The 21,406-nt window shown below is 44.5% G+C and overlaps 1 protein-coding gene across 1 annotated transcript in view; it reads right to left on the bottom strand.

Annotated features, from left to right (window-relative positions):
* The window catches only part of CPXM2 (carboxypeptidase X, M14 family member 2), a 74,426-nt gene that overhangs the window by 26,502 nt on the left and 26,518 nt on the right, over positions 1–21,406 (bottom strand). The window contains exons 4-6 of the mRNA XM_069978956.1: positions 16,804–16,913; positions 15,194–15,333; positions 313–397 (exon numbers count right to left, since the gene is read on the bottom strand). Of these exons, the coding sequence (XP_069835057.1) occupies positions 313–397; positions 15,194–15,333; positions 16,804–16,913 (335 nt within the window). The remainder of the gene's footprint in view (positions 1–312; positions 398–15,193; positions 15,334–16,803; positions 16,914–21,406) is intronic.

Raw genomic sequence — 21,406 nt, 5'->3', positions numbered from 1 at the left:
TGTAAATCTTTCAGGATATAAGATTTTCTGCACTCAACCATTTCTAGTAAAACCGCAGTAATGAAGGTTTATGGAAATATTCCCGCTTCCAGATGAGACTTGGCAGGGTCGCAATTTTTTCTGAGGTCTCAAAATTCCACTCCGCATTTATAAAGCTGTAACATTAACCACTTGTGCATGTAAGAGCAGTAATATTATAGGGAAGAATAGCCTGAAACAGTAGCTGGTACAGCCCTGTAGCCTTCTTTCAAGTTATTCCTCTGAACTTCAGAATATGGAATACCCCTTTAAGAAATAAAAAGTTTCTCTTACCAGATCTCCAGTTTCATTTTTTGCAAAAACCCAGCTGTGGCTGTCATTACTGACCATGACTCGATAAGAGGTGACCCAGTCGCTCCTAGGGTGATAACATTCATCATAAGTGGACATAAAACAATGGAGCCAAGCTTCAATAAAAGTTAAATAAAACAAATCACATAGTACAGAATAGGAGGATGATCTACAATCAATTAAAGGAGTTGGTTTTTTAAAAAAATAATAAAATAAAATTTAAAAAAATGACCCCGCTTATCTCCACTTCCTCTTTGAATCTTGATACACTGGAAGTGGGTGGGAATGCAAAATCAGCCAATCACTGGTTGAGGTGGGTCATTGCTCCAGCCAATCATTGGTATTTCCAGGTATGCAACAGCAAGAGGATTGGTGTTTTAATTTTATTCTTTCAAGACGGTTTTATCCTAAAAATGGATCCTGCTGGACAAAAGTTTAAGGCTATGTTCACACAGAGTATTTTTTAAGACAAGAACGGCCGTTGTTGGCGATTAAAACAATGGCTGTTTTTGCCTTAAAATTATGCACTGCATTGAACTCTATGGGAAACAACATCCGTTGTACACACTGTATTGAAAAACGGCTGTTGTTCTCCTCCTGCGGCACAAATTATTGACTTGTCAATTATTTGCAGCCACTATACAGGAACAACGGCCATTGTTCCCTTTCTGTCCACACAATGAATGGCCAATCTGACGGCTGTACATTGCATGGACTTCACACTGAAATGTGGTATGAGGATATGCTAATATTGGTCACACGAACATGTCAAACAGTGGCCATTGTTTATACATAGTGTGAACATAGCCTTAAAGTGTATCTGTCAAAAAACATGTGTTAGAGATATGGGGAAGTGGCACAGAGCTGGGAGAGAACATGCTTAGCCCACACTTTTCCTGGCTTGTTCTTGCAATCGGTCAGGATCTGAACACCTGAACGAATAAAAATTCTTGACATGTCCAAAGTTTTTTTTTTAAGTGACAGTAGCCATGCCCACTTTCTTTCAGAGACAACACTACTCTTGTCTCCAGTTCAGGTGTGGTTTGCAATTAAGCTCCATTCACTTCAATGGAACTGAGCAGCAAAACCCCACCCAAGCTGGAGACGAGAGTGGGGCCGGCGCTGGATAACTCCTTTAAGAATAACTTGTTTTGCTGCCATGTTCAAACCCCTTTCCTATCATGTGAAGCATGATGGTCGACTTCTATGGGTATCATTGTACAAATGTTCAGGATCCACACACTAAGCTTGGCACTGAATCCCCATGTCCATGTTATTTGCTAAGGACTGATGCACGTCACCGTATAGCCATAAGTTTTATAGAGGTATAATACAGCAACCGTTGTGATCTGTGGGTCTTTACAGTATGTTCAGCAAATGACAAAATCCTGAAACACAGGGGGTCATTGATAATTAATCCACCAGAAATCCCAGCAAGAAGCTTTTCCTTTCTTCTTGTGTCATGGCAGCTCAGAACTATTGAGCGGTTAGTCCCAGTCCCAAGGCCCCGACTAGCATCGGGTATGTGTGTGTTTTCTCCTTTTTGTGTCACATCTCCAGTCTGTTGTACAGAAACAGCCGGTGCCTTGTAAATAGAAAATGTGATGGAGAAAGATACCTCCCCCGCGACACCTGCTCTCCCCCATACATCACTCTCCCTATGTAGAACACTGCAGAGCAGGGAAGCGTCGTGAAATGATGAACAGCAGGAGAAGGGTTAAGAGAAGCAGGAATCTCACTTGATGCATTACATACTAAATATTAATTCACTGAATAGGACATCTTGTATCGGCTTGTTGCTTTGAAGAAAACTTGTGGGCTGCATCTTTTGATTTTACATCCTAAAATACTTTGAGGCATCAATGCAAGGGCAGTGCTGTTATTTGGCACATGTTTTAGGCTATTTTAGAATGGCATTCATAGCGCCTGATGACTGTATGCACCAGGAAAGCTTTTGATGTCTACCATACATGTATCTCAATATTTTTTTAGATGCCATCATGGATACACTTCGGAGGTACAGTATATGTCGCGGAGTTTACAGACACATGCCTTGGACCAACACTGTGAGATGGAGAGTGGAAATAACCTTAGGCTATGTTCACACTAGAGTCTTGAAAGCAACGGAGCGGAGGCGCAGCCCTAGCGTAGTGCGGCTTGACTCAGTTGCATCAGGCTGCACTAGGCTGGTTTGTCATTAGGGGAAAGGGTTAACTGGTCAGGGTGGAGGAGAGAGAGTCCCGTAGGAGGAGGGGTTAGGTGGGGTATAAAAGCTGAGGCGGGCGGAAATACGTCATTGCCCACCTAGTCAGGAAAGTGAAAGTCCCACCCACCCTCCCTTTTTTGGTATTAGGTTGTCTATGGTGGTCAGGGGTTGGCGGGGTAGAAGGGGGCCCTTTGAGGCTAATTGTAGCTGCATGAGTGGGAGACATGCATCCAACTGGATTTATGGTGGGTCCTGTCGGGCAATAAGCCCACAGGGGAATTGGTGCCTTTGGGTCGGTGAGTGCGGCTGAGGGCAGAGGAGTCAGAATGAAGTAAAATGCGGTCTCCAAGGGGACCTTCTACTCCAGGTCAAACTCAGGTCCCTACACTGTGTGCTGTTATGTTGAGTTTATATGTTTTATGCACAATTTTCTGGGTATGTTATTCATGACATGGCCTTTTTCCAATATGCTGGTTGTGTCTTTACTTGGTACGAGGAGTAGTTTTGGGAATTAAGCAATTGGGTTCGGGTATTGGTAAGTTATGGTGGTACTTAGGGAAGCCAAGTATATCATACTGCAGTCATGATTTCCATTTATTGCTTTATTTTTTGCAGAATATTTATGTGAATATTATTGCACATGCTGCTTTCTAGTCATCATGAAAGCCTCAATGTCAAACAGAAACTCTAAGGAAAATTGTAAGAGTGCATTGTAAGTCTATGTTAACACCTTGTAAGAGACCGGCCGTTCCATGGCCTGGCTAAGTCATGGAACGGCCGGTCTCAGAAAAGATCATCCCGGCCGGTACTGCAGTACCGGCCGGATGATCTTTAGCGCCGATGAGTTCTGATGCGGGTGCATCCATGTGTGTCTGCATCAGAACTCTCCACTGCATACAATGGAGCATGCGGAGTGTGCACTGACAGGGTTTTCTGCATCTGCTATTCATTGAATAGCGGCCGCAAAAAACTGACGTGTCAGTTTCTCGCGGCGGCGCTAGGGACCACGGCCGGAGTATATACTATGTGTCTATACTACGGCCGGGATTCCCTCGGCCTGCAGCACAACCTAAGTTCCATACTAATCACAGCTGTTGCAACAACGGCTGTGATTACTGTGGAACTTATGTTGTGTGAACATAGCCTAAGGGTACATATGACACTGGCCTCGTCTCTGGAGCTAGTGAAGTTTATACTTCTAGTAAATTCAGCGTACAGGGAAGTCACACTCCCTTTACTCCCTGTCTGCCCACTTAGCTAGCAGAGTACAGACATGGCAAAAAGTTACAAATTCTTCTGCAAACATTTTTTACAATAATAATAAAAGAGCTAGACGCAGATATCAGGCACTCACCACTCACTGCGGTGAGTGCCTAATATATGCGTCTTGCTCTTTTATGATATGCACTCTATTTTTGTGTTGGAGCACCACCACAGCCTTGACCCGTACTGTTCACCGTACTAGCTGATCTATAGTAGTGCCGACCACACTCTCCATTAACTGTATTTTGTACAAAACTTTTTAAACTTTTTGCTTGGTTTATGCCTGACACAGCCTGCATAGACCTAGGCCAATATTTAATAAGCCTCTGTGCCACTCATTGTAATAGGTCATACAACTCATCAATCAATATTTCATCAGTATTGGTGACTGTTTTTAGAGCATATTACATTCATGAACTGGCATTGTACCAGCATTAATACATTTCCATAAAAGAATCTGCTATAGGGGACCCTATAGCATAGGGCTTGACCCCACTTACCCAGGGCCCCATAGTAGTTTCATGGTTTATCTCTATGATATGTACACCTCATCCGGTTCTGTTACAATGACCTCACTCAAATAAAAGCTTTTACCCAAATATAGTAAAAACTTTAAAGGATGTTTCCCAATACAAGTATCTAAACTATTCAGTAGCAAATAGTTCCTGAAGCGAGTAAACATGTGTTCATCATATTTGGCAACACATCAGGCTTTTTCCATTAGTGCACGTAAAAACCTGAGCAATGCTGAAGGGTTTCCAGGTGTAACAATATATGCGGAGGCATCAGAGCAGGACACAAGTGTCCCTAAATAACCAGAAGCTTCGTAAACATAATAGTAGTCATATGGCTGTAGACTTGGTGGTCTCACAGAAAGCCCAGTTTCACACAAGTAATCATTTTTGACCTTGAGTTAAAAGCAATGCTACAGACTGTAACCCAAATCTGAGATCATACATCTTAAGGCCATGTTCACACAACGTAAGTTTAGCATAAATCACGGCCGTTGTTGCAGTTTGCAACAACGGCCATGATTTATGCTAAAGGTACGTTGTATTGGAATGAATGGAATCCCAGCCGGAGTGTAAACACACAGGGGGAGATTTATCAAACATGGTGTAAAGTGAATCTGGCTCAGTTGCCCCTAGCAACCAATCAGATTCCACCTTTCATTTTCCAAAGAGTCTGTGAGGAATAAAAGGTGGAATCTGATTGGTTGTTAGGGGCAACTGAGCCAGTTTCACTTTACAGCATGTTTGATAAATCTCCCCCATAGTATTCATTAAATGGCGGCCGCAGAGAACCTGTCAGTTCACACAATGGAGCATGCAAGTGCATCTGCATCTGAATTCATCAGAAAGGAAGATGAACAAGGCCATGTGAACAAGGCCTAAGGGTGATTTGATTCGATGGGCCAGATTAGCCAAATGGGCCAGATTTAATTTGCTTTGAATCTGCATCTTCAAATCTGCGCCATCAAATCTGCTGCAGATCCTGTATGTGTGTACGCACCCTAAGGCTATGTTCACACTACGTAAGTTTCACGCTCTGTGAATAAGCGGCCGGAGATTCACGTAGTTTGCGTACAATGGAAAGTATACGATCTACGGCTGCACAGTTCACACTACATACGAACTTACGCCCGGATCGTATGCGGCGTCGTAAAAAATGAACCAGACCATTGTTTCGGGACGGAAATGCTGTAACGTACGCCCGTAGAGTAACATGCGGTCCCGTACGGAGTGGTGATTTCTTCTTTTTTCCACTTTGTTTTGCCGATCCAAAAGGTGCTGTGGGGTGTCCGGGGCTAGCCGAAGATATCCCAGTAAAATACCGCTGTCAGATCGCTACGTACGCCGCTCGGGAAGCGTACGTAGCTTACGGGCGTAAGTTCGCGGACCGTACGTAGCCGCCCGCAACTTGTGTAAATTCCAGCCGGAGTTTTACACGTATATGTCCGGCTGCGAAAAATATGCGGCCAGACATTTACGTAGTGTGAACATAGCCTAAAGGAGTATTCCACTCAAACATATCTCTTGATATGTTGCTGCCCACAGTGAGAATAACAACTCCTTCCATATTTGTTATTATCTATTCAGGTTCCTACCCCCACTTCAGAGCTGCTGCTTCCTGCGGAAGACACAAAAATCTGTGTGTGAGATTTTCACTCTGTCTCCCCCTCCTCCCTTCTGAGACAGCTGATGTAAACAAGTCCCTATATGCAACTTTGTACTGCCAGGAGGGATAATTACAGTGAGTTCATCAGCAATTTGACCCTCCCAGCATTACAAAGTTGCAGATAACGCCTGCCAGGGACTTCTTTACATCAGCCGTCTTAGAAGGGAGTGGAGTGGAGGGGAGATGGAGAGAAAAGCTCCCACACTCACACAGTTTTATGGGTCTTTAGCTAAATGCAGCAGCTGAGAACTGGGGGAAGGAGACTGAATAGGTATTAACAAGTATGGAAGGAATTGTTAGTCTCACCACGGGAAGCAACATATCAAAAGTTATATTTGAGCAGAACACCCCTTTAAGGATGATCTTTCAGCTTTAGATTTTCCTGTAAAAATAACTTAGGATCTAAATATTACTACTCACCAGTTTAACGGCCTTCTCATACCCATCTGGGTTTGTTGATAGATGGAAGGAAATGAAGACGTGTATTGGTGATAAGTAGAGATGAGCGAACCTGGAGCATGCTCGAGTCGATCCGAACTCGAACTTTCGGCATTTGATTAGCGGTGGCTGCTGAAGTTGGATAAAGCTCTAAGGCTATGTGGAAATCATGGATATAGTCATTGGCTGTATCCATGTTTTCCAGACAACCTTAGAGCTTTGTCCAAGTTCTGCAGCCCCAGCTAATCAAATGCCGAACGTTCGGGTTCGGATGGACTCGAACCCGAACCCGGTTCGCTCATCTCTAGAGATAAGGTGTGTTATAGAGATGAGCGAACCGGGTTCGGGTTCGAGTCAATCCGAACCCGAACGTTCAGTATTTGATTAGCGGTGGCTGCTGAACTTGTATAAAGCTCTAAGGTTGTCTGGAAAACATGGATACAGCCAATGACTATATCCATGTTTTCCACATAGCCTTAGGGCTTTATCCAACTTCAGCAGCCACCGCTAATAAAATGCCGAAAGTTCGGGTTCGGATCGACTCGAGCATGCTCCAGGTTCGCTCATCTCTAGTGTGTAATATGGAAGGAATTGTTCTTCTCAATATAGGTAGCAACATATGAAAAGTTATGTTTGAGCAGAATACCCCTTTAAGACCCTTCACTCTGTAGACATTCTGCATAAGTTATTAAAGATGGAAAATACTATGCGACAATGGAGTCAAGAGCTCAGGATCAGAATGGCCTCTGTGACATGAGCCTGGAAGAAAAACCTGATTTCATAACTCCACTATAAGACAAATATCATGATATACAGCTGCCAGATCCCCTTTAACATAACTTTACAAACTGCTGAATTGCATCTCTAAAAAATTTTGAAATCTTTTCACAGTGAGACCTGAGTTAAATCTCATTTATAGCAGCATTCAATCTGCTGGGTGTGAGTTAAATCCAGATAGATGTATAAGTGCTATCTACAGAAGAAAATACACAGAGGTGTGAAAGGGATGACAAGGTGCAAAACTGCAGAAGAGGAGTCGCTTGGGGAACAGATGCATACTGCTTTTAATAAGCAAGGTATGCAAATCAATGCTCATTTGTTTCCTCCATTCATGTGGGTTATGAGAAATACTCATAACCCACAGTATTATGTACAGTATTATGCTGGATAAATGGCTTATATTTGTTACAATGTGATGACTCTCCTGACCCTGTAATGTGGCCTATTAAAGTGGGTGCTGCTTAGTTCTCAACCACCATATCCAGCCTGTAATACTGTGATTAGACTTTGTATGTATCTCTATCAATGCCGCCATTACAGATGGATACAGTAAAGAATACATATCTTTTTTTGAAACTTTTGCAAAACGATATTCCTGAAATGCGTTGGGTAACTACAATCTTGTTAATTCTGTTGTGATGACTACATCCTGTCCGAACTTCTTCCCCTTTCCTAGAGATAATATAAAGGGGTCTAAACACTTTCAATAGTCATCATTCAGTTGACACCTCGTTCCAGCAGCCCCTCCAGCTGTCCCCCGCTGCCCCCCGCTGCTCTTTGTCTCTGCATGTAATAGCACAGGCAGCAGGTAGGGAATGAGGGGGAAGCAAGCATTGAACTTATTATCATGCCATGTAATATGGTCATAAGTGCAGACTTAAAGGAAATCTTTAACCCCCTGACCACCTACAAAGCTGATGGCACTGCTAGGTAATCCAGAAATGCATTGGATCACAACAATCCTGTTATTTCTATTGTAATGACTGCATCCTGACATAACTTCTTCCCCTAAATTTTCAACTTTCAATAGCCATCATTCAGTTGACACGTTGAGCGTGCATGTGCTTTTATTAACAAGTGAGGAATAAGCCGCTGCCAAACACCTCTGGCAATCTTTTTTTTTTTTTTATGTCGCCTGTGAAGGGAAGGTGTGTACGGAGGCCACAATATAAAAAGCCTAGTTCCACTTAAACCAACAGATTTAGAAGAACGTATAAGGGCCTTAAAGCGAACGTACCTGGCGCACGGCGCTGCTCCATTACCAAGCACTGGCTCAGGCTGAAGCACTAGAGGCAGGCCCGCCCCCAGTGGGACGATACCCCCACTCCTCTATGACACAGCTCTATTACTGAACCTGGGCCAGTGCTCAGTAATAGACCGGCGCCGTTCGCGGGAACTGGGCTGCAGTTCAAAAAAAGGACCCCATGCCTGCGTCGTTCTATTTATATGCACAACTTAAAGCGACTGTCCAGAAAGTAATAAGTAGTCCTCTATCCATATGATAGGGGATAACTAGCTGATTGATGGTGGTCTGCAGGCATCTCAACTGATCATAAGAACGACTTACAGTTGTCCCCCAGTAAAGAGGTGTTTCTTTCTGAGAGGTAAGCTGCCACCAGAGTTGTCTGGCAGCGACTTATCCTCCCTTTCTCCATTGAGAACACATGAACATTGATGCCATGCTAAATCTTCATGTGTACGGAGAAAAATGGTGAGATAGCTGTCAGGTGTACAAACATTCGACAGCTATTGAAGGTGTATGGGCACCCTCAGATTTGTATCTATATCTGTCCATCATTTTGTTACAAGTCTATAATGATTTATATAAATAAAGCTGCTGAGAGTTGTGATCTAGCCATACCTAGCTATGTGGCGCCTGGGCAAGTTGTAGCCAGAGCTATTGCCTGCAGTCACAGAAGTCCTTTCTACAATCAAGATGGAGGTTGCATGGGAGGATATAAGGACACTATTATAATGTAGGTTATTTTAATAATAATATTTTAATAAGTTCATGTTTCTAAAGAAATTTTCTGTTATAATTCAGCGTCCTGTCTGCAATATCCCTATAAGCAAGGCTTCACGTGCCATGAGGTAAGATGAGCATCTCGCCTCAGGCTGCAGATTGCAGGGTCCAGTTGCCTGCCCTGACTTACATTCAGCATAGAAGTCAATATTACTTCTTCTAAATTTTACATCTTCCCACTAAAGGCTATATTACACATGAAACTATTATCGGCCTTATTTGGCCAATTACCAGATGTTCAGGCCTATAATTGTTTCATGTAATAGGACATGTTTAAAGATTACAATCAGGCGACATGCACAATGTTGGCTAATCGTGATCTTTCAACTTGTTGAAGAATCATTATTATTTTAGCGAGCAGCAGCAAACTGACACTGACTTCAATGAGCCATGCGAACGCAGTGGCGTAACTACCATGGAGGCAGACCACGCAACTGCTATAGGGCCCATGCGTCGTTGGGGGGGGGGAATGTGGTCTGCCTCCATGGCAGTTACAGCATACAGCACCCACTGGCAGGGCTTACTGTCCTGCCAGTCCCTCTTGCGTCCGGAGGCATCACTGCACCTCCAGCCACGAGAGGGCCCCCCCATGCACATTTTCATACAACCCGGCACAGACCCTCAGTGTTTCATTCTCTCAGGTACCCAGCGCGTCAGAGGAGTCGCGAAATGTCGCGGGACTGCACCAGGTCATGTGAGTATAGGGTGGGCCCATACAGGTTCATTGGGCTCCATACAGCTTCTTGCTATGGGGCCTATGAATTCTAGCTACACCCCTGCCCGCACACTTAGGATTGTTCCAGCAGTCCGTCCAGCTGTCCCCCGCTGCTCCCTGCTCGCTGTCTCTGCATGTAATAGCGAGAGTTGAACTGATTATCATGCCATGTAATATGGTCATAAGTGCAGACTTAAAGTAAATCTTTCAACCCCTGACCTTGTAGGTACAGAGCTAATGGCACTGCTGAATACATATCAATAAAAGCCTTCAGTACGTACCTTTATCCGGGCCACAAATAGCATCAAAGAGGTAAGGCCCACCCTAGTCCCCGCCTCCTTGACACTATTTATGTTGCAAATAAAAACACATACATGAAACAAAGTTATGTTCTCAATGTGTTCATTTATATGTATCCAGCAGTGCCGCCGGCTTGGTAGGTGGTCGGGGGGGTGACGTACTTCCTTTGTTTCTTGATTTAATCTTGCAGGCACAGATGGGTAATGAAACAGCATCTGTCCATCCTCTGGCACTCTACCCTCTTTGAGCAACTTTTCATATTGTATATGGTACATAAGAAGTTAACACCTCTCTTCACTTTTCTTTGTGCTATAAGATATATTTAATCCAATCTTTTTCATTGGCAATATATTAGTTTGATGGTTCCAAAGAAGCAAACAAGCACGGCCCTACAGCCTCCTGCCATCCGAAGACAGCTGAGATGGTGTAGGCTACCTCCGCAGGTCATCTGAGCAGGACTGTGGGATGCACTGACTGTCTGAATAACAATGACCTCAGTGCAGACACACAGCTGGCGGAACTGCGAAGGAAGATGCCGAAGCTTTTAACTTGTCCACCAAGAAATCTCAATATGTGTTTCCAGTTATCTCCTTTCTCGACAGACATTTACAGTTCTCAGCTGAAGTTCTATAAATCCTGAGGAACTTTTATTGTACCCAAAGCATGGGATGTGGAGACAGTCTATAAATCACGGCACTGAAGATCTCACGGCCGGAGCAATGACATCCACACACCAAGCGGAAAGAGCCAGGATAGTTATAAAGCAATGTTGGAAAGTTTTCTATAAAATACTAATGGAGTCTTATTTCACAAGTTAGTTCTGTACAGGAAAAGGCATCACCTCGAGCCAACTCTACAGGACCCAAACCTGCCATTAAAGCCACATACGTCTCTATTATAACCAATGGCAAATTGGTATTATTCATTGTTCTGTTTTCATATCTTTTTTATTAGTAAACTTTTGAGTATGTCCGTATCAGGATGAGTCGTTCCGTAAGCAGCAATGGTGTAAGCCGCACCAGGGAGAGGAGTCCAAGGGGCCACTGATTTTCACCAGAGCCCACTGCAAGGTGAGTTGGACTACCCCTGGCTTGGCTTGCTAGCGGTGGCAGGCAAGGTGCAGCTGGAGACAAGTAGGCAGGAAGGCAGACAGAACTACCCAAGGACTCACAGCTGGAACCAGGACAGAGGTCATGGATAGCAGGAACAACAACATGAATGCTGGGACCGTAGCTCCAACATGGAAGCCTAGGCAAGTGCAGATATTTATAGTGAAAGCCCTCTGTGCATTAACCGATTAAGGGTGCACTGGCCCTTTAAATCTAGAGCACCCCCGAGCGCCACAGGTGGAAGGGACACGCTCACCAGAGGAGCAGCGAACATGATCAGGGACAGGTGAGGCGCCAGACCCCTGCACAAGGGCTGTGGTGTTCACCTAATACTCGTTCTGGTGAAAGCAGGTGCGGCAGCCCAAAGCACGGGACACCGCCGCAACCGTCAATGTCTACTCTAAGTAATGTGGTTCAGATCTGAAACATATTCCTTTAGACTCACACACAGAATCTGGGCTCCCATTGATTTTAATGGGTCATCTGCACATGGTCATTTTTAAATGGAAACTTCTTACGGAGAATAGAATTCCACTTCAAGAATTGACATGAGACATCCACGAGGAATTAATCCTTTGCACTTTGAAATATTTCTCCACCACATCCACCATGTATGAATATACCTCTACATTGACTATGGACTGGTCAAAGAGATTGACCCTGTTGACATGCCCTATTATTTGTATAGAAATCCCCCAAACTGGAGCCCTTCAATAAGCCAAAATGAAGCACTTTTCTGTATTTATGTCTGCATATACAATTTCAGAACTAAATATTTTCTCAAGTCTCTTAGGGTATATACTTAAACTCAACAACCATAACATAACTGCAAAGATGATTGTCCCACAATGCAGCTTTAACTCCTTGCTGCTTGCAATATTTATCATCCAGAAAGTATGAGTAGTTTCTTTCCATTAAATCACTGGGAGTCCTGGTGCTTGGACCTCAAGCTATCAGTTATAATTTATGGCAAGAAGTGGTCAGTTTCCCTGCAGTGCCCCCACAGGTGATATAAAGTATTACATCATGACTGTTGAACTAAATACATGGGTGTGCTGGTTCCTCTGGAGAGTCTCTTAGTACCACTCTCCGTTTTGGCTAATGGATGAGGGTCCCGAATGAAAGTCCTCTCGTTATTAACAAGATTTTTTGGCTTACATGTGAAGTTGCTTTAATCCCAGGATCAACAACCCCCTCAAAAAAATGTTCAATTAATTCATACACTGTACATCTGACATGTGGCCAATTGTCACTCCTAGTGTATATGTCATGACTATTAATGCCACATACATGGGGCTGCTGTAGCTCTGACTTTGAAGTTTGCATGTATGTTAGCATCACCGACACTAAAAAAAAAAAAACAGGTTTGAGTGCAGTGTCCCAGGGCGGTTGCGCTGTGTCTAGCATAGGTAGGTAGGTCAGTATCAATATGTATGTATACGCTCTGGGATGAAGGCTGAAGTTTGCCCTTCCACCACTTGATGTCACTATCTTATATGTAGCACAACTGAAGAAAGTTTACTCAAAGTCTACAATAGATTATCTATCCTATGTCATGAAATGTAAGCTGACACCAATATTTGTTGAGGGTACCTCATGCTGGGCCCTCCTCTAATGTCGAACCTATCAGAGTCTCTGTTTTGTGTCACAAGGTGTGTTTTCCCCAATCAGACAGCTCCCTGAGGGATATATAGTCTGATGGAGCATATGGGGAGTAGTTCAGGAGTAGTGGTGTTCTAGTGAAGGACAAGAGAGCTGGGCTAGTGAACAACCAGTGAGGCTACAAGAGAGGGGGGAGCACTTATCTACACTGGGGGACTATTGTCTTCTTGTCTTGATAACTCAACAGAATTGAAGACAACAGTTAGATAAGCGCAACTACAGCTAAGAACTCGGCTGCAAGAGCTAACTCTCTCTAGGAATTGCCCCAATGGTTAAAGTCCGGCAAAATTTTTTTTATTAAAGTATTGTGTTGCCCCCCAAAAGGTATACAAATCAGCAATATACACTTATTACGGGAAATGCTTATAAAGTGCTTTTTTCCCTGCACTTACTACTGCATCAAGGCTTCACTTCCTGGATAAAATGGTGATGTCACGACCCGACTCTCAGAGCTGTGCGGGCTGTGGCTGCTGGAGAGGATGATGGCAGGGGGACACAGGGCGCTGGAGGGACACTGAACATCCCCCTGCCATCATCCTCTCCAGCAGCCACAGCTCGCACAGCTTAGGGAGTCGGGTCTTGACATCACCATTTTATCCAGGAAGTGACATCACCATTTTATCCAGGAAGTGAAGCCTTGATGCAGTAGTAAGTGCAGGGAAAAAAGGATTTTATAAGCATTTCCCGTAATAAGTGTATATTGCTGATTTGTATAACTTGGGGGGCAATACAATACTTTAATGAAAGTTTTCGCCGGACTTCTCCTTTAACTTTACCCACCAGGTGGGGCCTCTGTTCCTGGATCATTGTCACTCTGTGCCCAAGGAAAGCATTAGGTGGATCGCCATAGTTGTATTCCCACTATTCAAAGTACAGTGGTACCTTGGTTTAAGAGTAACTTGGTTTAAGAGCGTTTTGATTTAAGAGCTCACAGTTTTTCAAAATTGTGACTTGGTTTAAGAGCATTGCTTTGGTTTAAGAGCTCCCTGTACTGGGTGGGAAGGCGAGTGGAGGAGGGGCCTGGTCTGCATAGCGGGGTCTACAGCCCTGTACTCTGACCCAGGAAGTCTCCCTCACCTTCCAAATCATAGCAGATCCTCTTCAGGCTTGGGCTTACATCAGGGGACAGGACTGTGGAGGTAATCTCTCCATAGCTGTAACCCCTCTCTCCCCGGACAGAGAGTGCTTCATGTATGTGCCCACATCTGTCCTGCTCATTCCTTCATGCTCCCTGCAGTCTCTGTCCACCCTTGTGTTTCCCATCCTCTCCATTACTGTACAGTAACTTATAATATCACATATTCTGCTGTTTCTGAATGTTTGTTTCATCTGTTTTACATGTTATTCAGAATAATAAATCATTATTTTTGGGGTGTGGAACCAATTGTCTGCATTTCTATGATTTCTTATGGGAAAATTTGCTTTGGTTTAAGAGTGGATTTGGATTACAAGCGCGGTCTCGGAACGAATTATGCTCGTAATCCAAGGCACCACTGTATCTCAGTAAGAAAGTTCCCCATTGTATCACTGTATTATATTGAAAAGAACTGTTATAATGAGTACTGTGTCTTTAAGAAGTTTTTACAGTAAAAGTTTGCACCTGTTTAAGTACTTGCTGGACTACTTGTAGTTCCTGCACCTACACCAACTTTCATGAGCTCATGAGCTCATCCAGAACAATGGTATACTGCTGGAGCTCCGACATGCCCACTGACCAGATGTACATAGAGAAAGTGAGCAAAGTCCAGCGAGTGGTCAAAAACAATAACAATAAGCTACTATGTGGAAATGTGTCGCTATATCCACAAAAGTACTAAAAACCTTTTTATTACTCGTCATTTAAAGAGGACTTACAGGTCAGCTATTATGGTTCATGTAGTGATCAAGAATGAGAGCTGTGTCCTATATCTGGAAATATACTATTGCGTGCACGCACTAGACCATAGCCCATAGTACAGCTGCAGGCAGTATGTAACAGGTAGCGGTGTATATTTTTAGGAGGATGAGAAGGAATGAAAATGGTTCGTACTTCAACCTGCAAACTGAATAATTGCAGACAAATAATAATTAGCACAGTCACTATGGAAACTGGTATTGGATGTGGGAGGATTTGATGTGCGGAAGATCTATCCGCTGTGCACGGTTATCAAGTACACAAGGATGTAACAGGAAAGTGATATTCTACTTACAGCCACAGAGAGTTCCTGCCTTGTGTAATGACCCCTGTAAACTTGGTGAGTCTTCGAGCATCTACTTCCAGCCATTGTTGCAGGTCACTTCTTCCAGCACACCAAGCTCCATCATACAGGTCATTCTCGTTCACCCCAGCCTGTCATATAACCAACACAGCTCAGGATAATGGTTCAGGGAGTATATACTTTGCAATCATCATATATAGATGTTATATACTAAACTAAGCAAGTTACCCTGTAAGATGCAACACTTTACCTTGGTCTGTTATATACTTATATGGAAATATCATTGCCATTTGAAGAAAAATCAGAAAACAGCCATATACCATTGACCATCTTATTTTGTCAAAAGTCAAAATTTTTGGATGCCTTATAAGTGGTGTTGAGTGGAATTGCCAAACTGTTTGGGTTCAGCAGCATTCTCCAACCCAGAATCCTTGGAATTTGACTCCTAGCGTCTGCAGAAGTTGGATGCCACCCTAGGGAGTCTTGGAAAACATAAATACAATCATAGGCCGGGATCACACTATGCATGACACCAGCCACTCTGTGACCCGGCCGTATCACAGAATGGCCGGTGTCAGTGACGTTTATCCCGGTCGGCACTGCAGGGATGCGGGCGCACCAGAATGCCAACAATTTAAAGTCCGGGCAGAGCCGCACTTTACATTGTCTGAACTGTCGGTGTTGTGCGGCCGCACAAAACTGACATGTCAGTTTTTTCTGCAGCTGCAAGGAATCCTGTCCGGAGTGTATACTATGTGTATGCACTCCAGCCAGGATTCCATTACAATCAATGCACTGTATTTTTCCATTTAATAACCGTCGGTGTTACAACACCCGTTATTAAATGAAAAAATATGTAATGTAATGTAGTTGTTTCCCTGCAGCAGTTAGATTCAGCCCTAAGGAGACATGGAAAACATGGATAGAGCCCTAGGCTGTATTCATGTTTTCCTGGCTACCCGAGGGCAGCATTTAACTTCTTCAGCCAAGGAGAATTTAACACTGAACTTTTCGGTGCGGATAATGTTCCAGAATCTGAACACTTTGACTGATTGCTCAACACCAGCCATAGGCTGTGTCCATGTTTTCCTTGCAGCCCTGTTGCGGCATCCAACTTCTCCAGCCACTAGGAGTCAAATGCTGAGCCTTCAGGTTCAGAGAACATTGCCTACACTACCTATAAGGCCTACTCTAAAAATTATCTGGAAGACAGGGAAGATTGTAGTGGGTTTTCTTCAGCTCTGGACTACAGCCAATACAGGGGTTCAATAGCAAAGATCAAACGGGGGCCCCATTATGGAACCCATAACAGAAGAGCCTGGTGTTTGCTTCCACCAAGACATCCTTTCCATGACCCAATGAGCAGTCCAGTAGCAAAGAAGATGGAAGAAATTGCAGCTGGACTTACTTTCTCCAAGGACCCCACCAATAAGGTCCAAGAAAAGGTAGATGTCCTTAGATCTTGGGTACTTATGATCTAATGTTACCCTGTCTGTCAGGCACATCACAAGGCAGACAATCTTTGAAGAAGCCCCTAGATTTTGGGGCCTACTGTCCACGAAGAAAACAGGCAAACTCATATAATACAATGGATAACTCACCTGGATATTGAGGCGTCCTCTGTGAGCCCCCAATCCATAGCGTTTCACTGTCGATGCATGAAGCTGAAAGTCTGTTACTTTTAAGGTCTCCAGTCCTAGAGGGGGACAACCTGTTGGCAAAACACCAAATAAGTGACAATTATTAAATGGACATGTATGCACACGTAACCAGATACTTCATGCAATAGGATATTGTCCATTTCTGTTGAAGTTTATGGGTGTCCTAAATTAAAAGGTCCTAGGAGAGTCCTATGTAGTTTCTATAGTTGATTATAATGTATCCTTTCTAATAATTCCCATTGGTGTCAAAGCTGACACATATGTATTAGCTGAACTAGTCTTGGGGGAAGATATTTCACCTTGCCTGGGGTAAATACATCTTGAGTGATTAGTCTCTTCATCCAGTGAAATAATGAACATGTAAGAACCTGTTTCCGCCATCATCAATGTTATGAATTCTGGAATCACTTTCTTCCTTTGCTTCATGCGAGTAAACATTGAGAAACAAGAGTCCATCGAGTCCATCAAGTTCAACCTACCATATAACCCTACTGTGTTGATCCAGAGGAAGGCGAGAACTCTTATGAGGCAGATACCAATTGCCCCATCACGGGGAGAAAAATTCCAATGGCAATCAGCATAACCTATCAATCTATCGATCTAGTGCCCATACTTTGAAGGCACAGGTAAAATATAAAGGCTTAAATAAGTGTATGCTAGAGACCCCAGATTGCCGGCCATATGCCCAAGCCGGCAACTATCTCCATATCTCTTTGCACCCCAGTTTTGCAGTCTGTGGCTTCGAGAATCCACTTTCCAATGCGTGACCATAACGTCTCTACTTACATCATGAAGATAAAATGAAAGAAAAAAAAGAAAATACCATATACTAATCACCAGTATATGCACTGCACTGTTATATGATGAAGGAGATGTATCTCCTGAAACGCGTTATATTTGTGCTTTACAATAAATATCCAGCTTTATAATACCCTGGTTCTTGTGGACATTCATCTGGACAGCGCTGGTGATTAGTATATGGGTTTGTTTTTGTTTTTGTTTTTTTCATTTTATACTGTTTGCACAGGCCCCTTAACCCCTTAACGACATCGGGCGTAAATTTACGCCCTCGCAGCCTGGTACTTAACGCACCAGGGCGTAAATTTACGCCCGATGTTTCCCCGATCGCTGTGTGTTCACACACAGCGGTCGGGGAAGATGACCTGCTATAATGTATAGCAGGCCATCTCTGCTCGTCGGCACGGGGGGGTGATTAACCCCCCCCCCCCCCCGTGCCGACGATCGCTGCTATCGGCTGATCAATACAGATCAGCCGATAGCAGCTGAATACAGCTTTCCGGGTCCGGAAAGCAATGGCGATTGGTGCTGTCCGGGACAGCACCAATCGCCATTAGTGTCCCCAATAAAGATGGCGCCGGTGCTACCCCCACGATCGACGTGATAGGCCGGCAAGTACCGGCCAGCCCATCACGGCGATCTAACAGTTAAAAAGTGTCCGGCCGGGTTCTGCACCCCTCAGCTAGGTAGCTGAGGGGTGCAGAACAGGTGTGTGTGGTGCAGGTGTACCATATTCACCTGATCCTCGCCTCCGGAACGAATATTCGCAGTCCCGCGCATCCTCTTCTCCTCGTCGCCGCCACTTCCGGGTTCGTTCGGTCTTCGTTCGGTCTTCATCGGGAATCTTCGGCTCTTCGGGCTTTTCCGTCGCCCCCATCTTCGGCCATCTCCGCCAGCTCCATTCTACTGCCCCCTAGCGGCTGATCAGTGTATATTATACACTGATCATTTGCTTTGGGGTAAAAAGTTTTGGGCTTTTTTTTCCAAATTTTTTTTTTCTTTTTATCCGCCCTAATGCCACTGAGCGCTGATCAGCATCGCACGTAAGTGCGCCGCTAATCAGCAACTCCTCCTTTTTGGCGTAGGGGCGTTTTTCCCCCCTATATCCTACCGCCACTGTCTGCTGATAAGTACGGCACATAAGTGCGGCATTTATCAGCAGCTTCTTTTTTTTTGGCGTAGGTATATTTTTTCTTACAGTCAAAAAAAACGTAAAAAAACACACCATTACACCTCACTACACAAAATAAAGTTTTACACTACACCAGAACACATTTACATACCCCATATACTAGTCCTCGTATAAAGATGGCCCCCAGGGTGTTTTCGGAGTCGGACGCATATGCTATTATTGCCTCCGACACCGAAACAGCCAGTGAGGATGAATGGGGGGATCCTTCTTTCCTCCATTCATCCTCATCCTCCTCATCATCCAGTGATGTGTCTGGGGGTAGCGTAGCGTACGCTGCCCCCCAGACATGTCTTTTCCGCCAGTACCGTCCCAATAAGAGATGACGGTATGGCGTGAAATTCTCCAAACTCTGTGAGTTTACCTCAGGGTACACTTAGAGATTTAGGGTACGTGCACACTGCGGCGAAGGATAACCCTTTGTGCATTCCGCAGCTGGCACCTGCCGGCGGACTGATGTGGGCGCGCGTCTCCACCCGTGTCATAGACTCCGCTCTATGCACAGGCGGATTCCATCGTCCATCCAAAGAATAAACACATTGGTCGGAGAGCAGAATCAGCCCGTGCATAGAATGGAGTCTATGACACGGACGGAGACGCACGCCTGCATCAGTCTGCCGGTGGGTGCCAGCTGCGGAATGCGTGAAGGGTTATCTGTCGCGATTCCGCAGTGTGCACGTACCCTTAGAGTGTATGAAGGAAGGGACACCCGAATCCTGCATAAACCCCCCCCCCCCCCCTCCCATCCTCGGAGTTAGTGGGAAGATCGTTCGGGAACTGATCTTCCCACTGCTGGATAAAGGTTACCACCACCTGTACGGGGATAACTTTTATACCAGCACCCCCTCTTCCGGTCCCTCGCTGCCTGAGCTACTGTAGCTTGTGGCACGATTCGAAAATATCAGAACCAGTAATTAGAGCCCTAATATTTAGCAGCCATGGAGCGGACCCAGCGCTTCTGGATATGAAGAACCCCGTATCGCACCAGGGAAACATTTTCCAGGTGACGCAGCCCACACTGGAAAACAGGAGACCCCAGAAGAAGTGCAGAGTGTGCCGTAACGGGGGATCAGGAAGGACACTATTTTCCAGTGTGACACCTGTCCTGATCCCCCCGGCCTCTGCATACTGGATCGCTTCAAGGCGCACCACACGTCAGTGGAGATCTACATTATCTAAATTCTGTCCCTTATTCCTATTTCAGGGGTCACGTTGATCCGGGGATTATTCTGATCGCCATTATGGAGTCAGGAAGGAATTTTTTCCCAGTGATGAGGCTACTGTTGTCTACCTCACGAGGGTTTTTTGCCTTCCTCTGGATCAACACAGGTTGAATTTGATGGACACCTGTCATTTTCAACCTTATAAACTAATAATTGGCCTAATACCCCCAAATAAATTAGAATTGTCCCTTTTCCCCAGCTAAATAGGTATGGCCGCCATTCCCATTAGAGGATGCCATGATGCAATTACAAAGCCTCTGTGCGGCCAGGACAGTAAAAACCCCCCACAAGTGACCCCCTTCTGGAAACTACACCCCATAAGGAATCTAACAAGGGGGGCAGCAGGGATATGGCCCCCTGGTGACGGCCACATTTGAGACGTGAAAATGAAAAAAATTTTCCTGGCACATGTTCGACAAATTTGCCCGTCACTAGTGTGGTCCATATGCTCACTGCACCCCTTGTTAAATTCCTTATGGGGTGTAGTTTCCATAATGGGGTCACTTGTGGGGGGTTTCTACTGTTCTGGCAGCACAGGAGCTTTGTAATTGCAACATGACCTCCATCCTCCATTCCAGACTCTAAATGGCGCTCTGTCCCTTTGGTGGCTTGCCCTGTGCCCATATGGCACATAATGTCCACATGTGGGGTATTTTCGTACTCATGGGAAATTACTCTACATGTTTTGTGTTCATTTTCTTTTTTAACCTCTTGTGGAAATGGGAAAAATCAAGGCTAGACCAATATTTAGAGTAAAAAATGCTTAATTTTTACACTAAATCATTGATCTTGTCTTGATTTTTTCATTTTCACAAGGGGTTAAAGATAAAAAAAAACACAAAATGTGTAGAGCAATTTCCCCTGAGTACGAAAATACCCCACATGTGGACATAAAGCGCCATGCGGGTGCAGGGTAAGCCTCCAAAGGGAAGGAGCACCATTTGGTTTTTGGAGGCTGGATTTGGAATGGAATGGATTTCGAGGGCCATGTTGCATTTAAAAGGCCCCTGTGTTGCCAAGACCATTGAAACCCCCCACAAGTGACCCCATTATGGAAACTACACCCCTTAGGGAATGTAACAAGGGGTGTAGTGAGCATATGGACTCCACTGGTGACGGGCACAAATGTGGAACAATGTGGTGGGAAAATAAAATATTAAATTTTTTTACACTATAATGTTGGTTTAGCCTTAAATTTTTCATTTTCACAAGGGGTTAAAAGAGAAAAAAACACACAAAATGTGTAGAGCAATTTCCCCCGAGTCCGTAAATACCCCACATGTGGACATAAAGCGCCATGTGGGCGCAGGGCAAGCCTCCAAAGGGAAGGAGC

This window comes from Dendropsophus ebraccatus, chromosome 8, assembly GCF_027789765.1.
Source record: "Dendropsophus ebraccatus isolate aDenEbr1 chromosome 8, aDenEbr1.pat, whole genome shotgun sequence".
Taxonomy (NCBI): Eukaryota; Metazoa; Chordata; class Amphibia; order Anura; family Hylidae; genus Dendropsophus; species Dendropsophus ebraccatus.
Note: the sequence above shows the minus strand (reverse complement) of the source record. Positions and strands in the feature narration are given on the sequence as shown.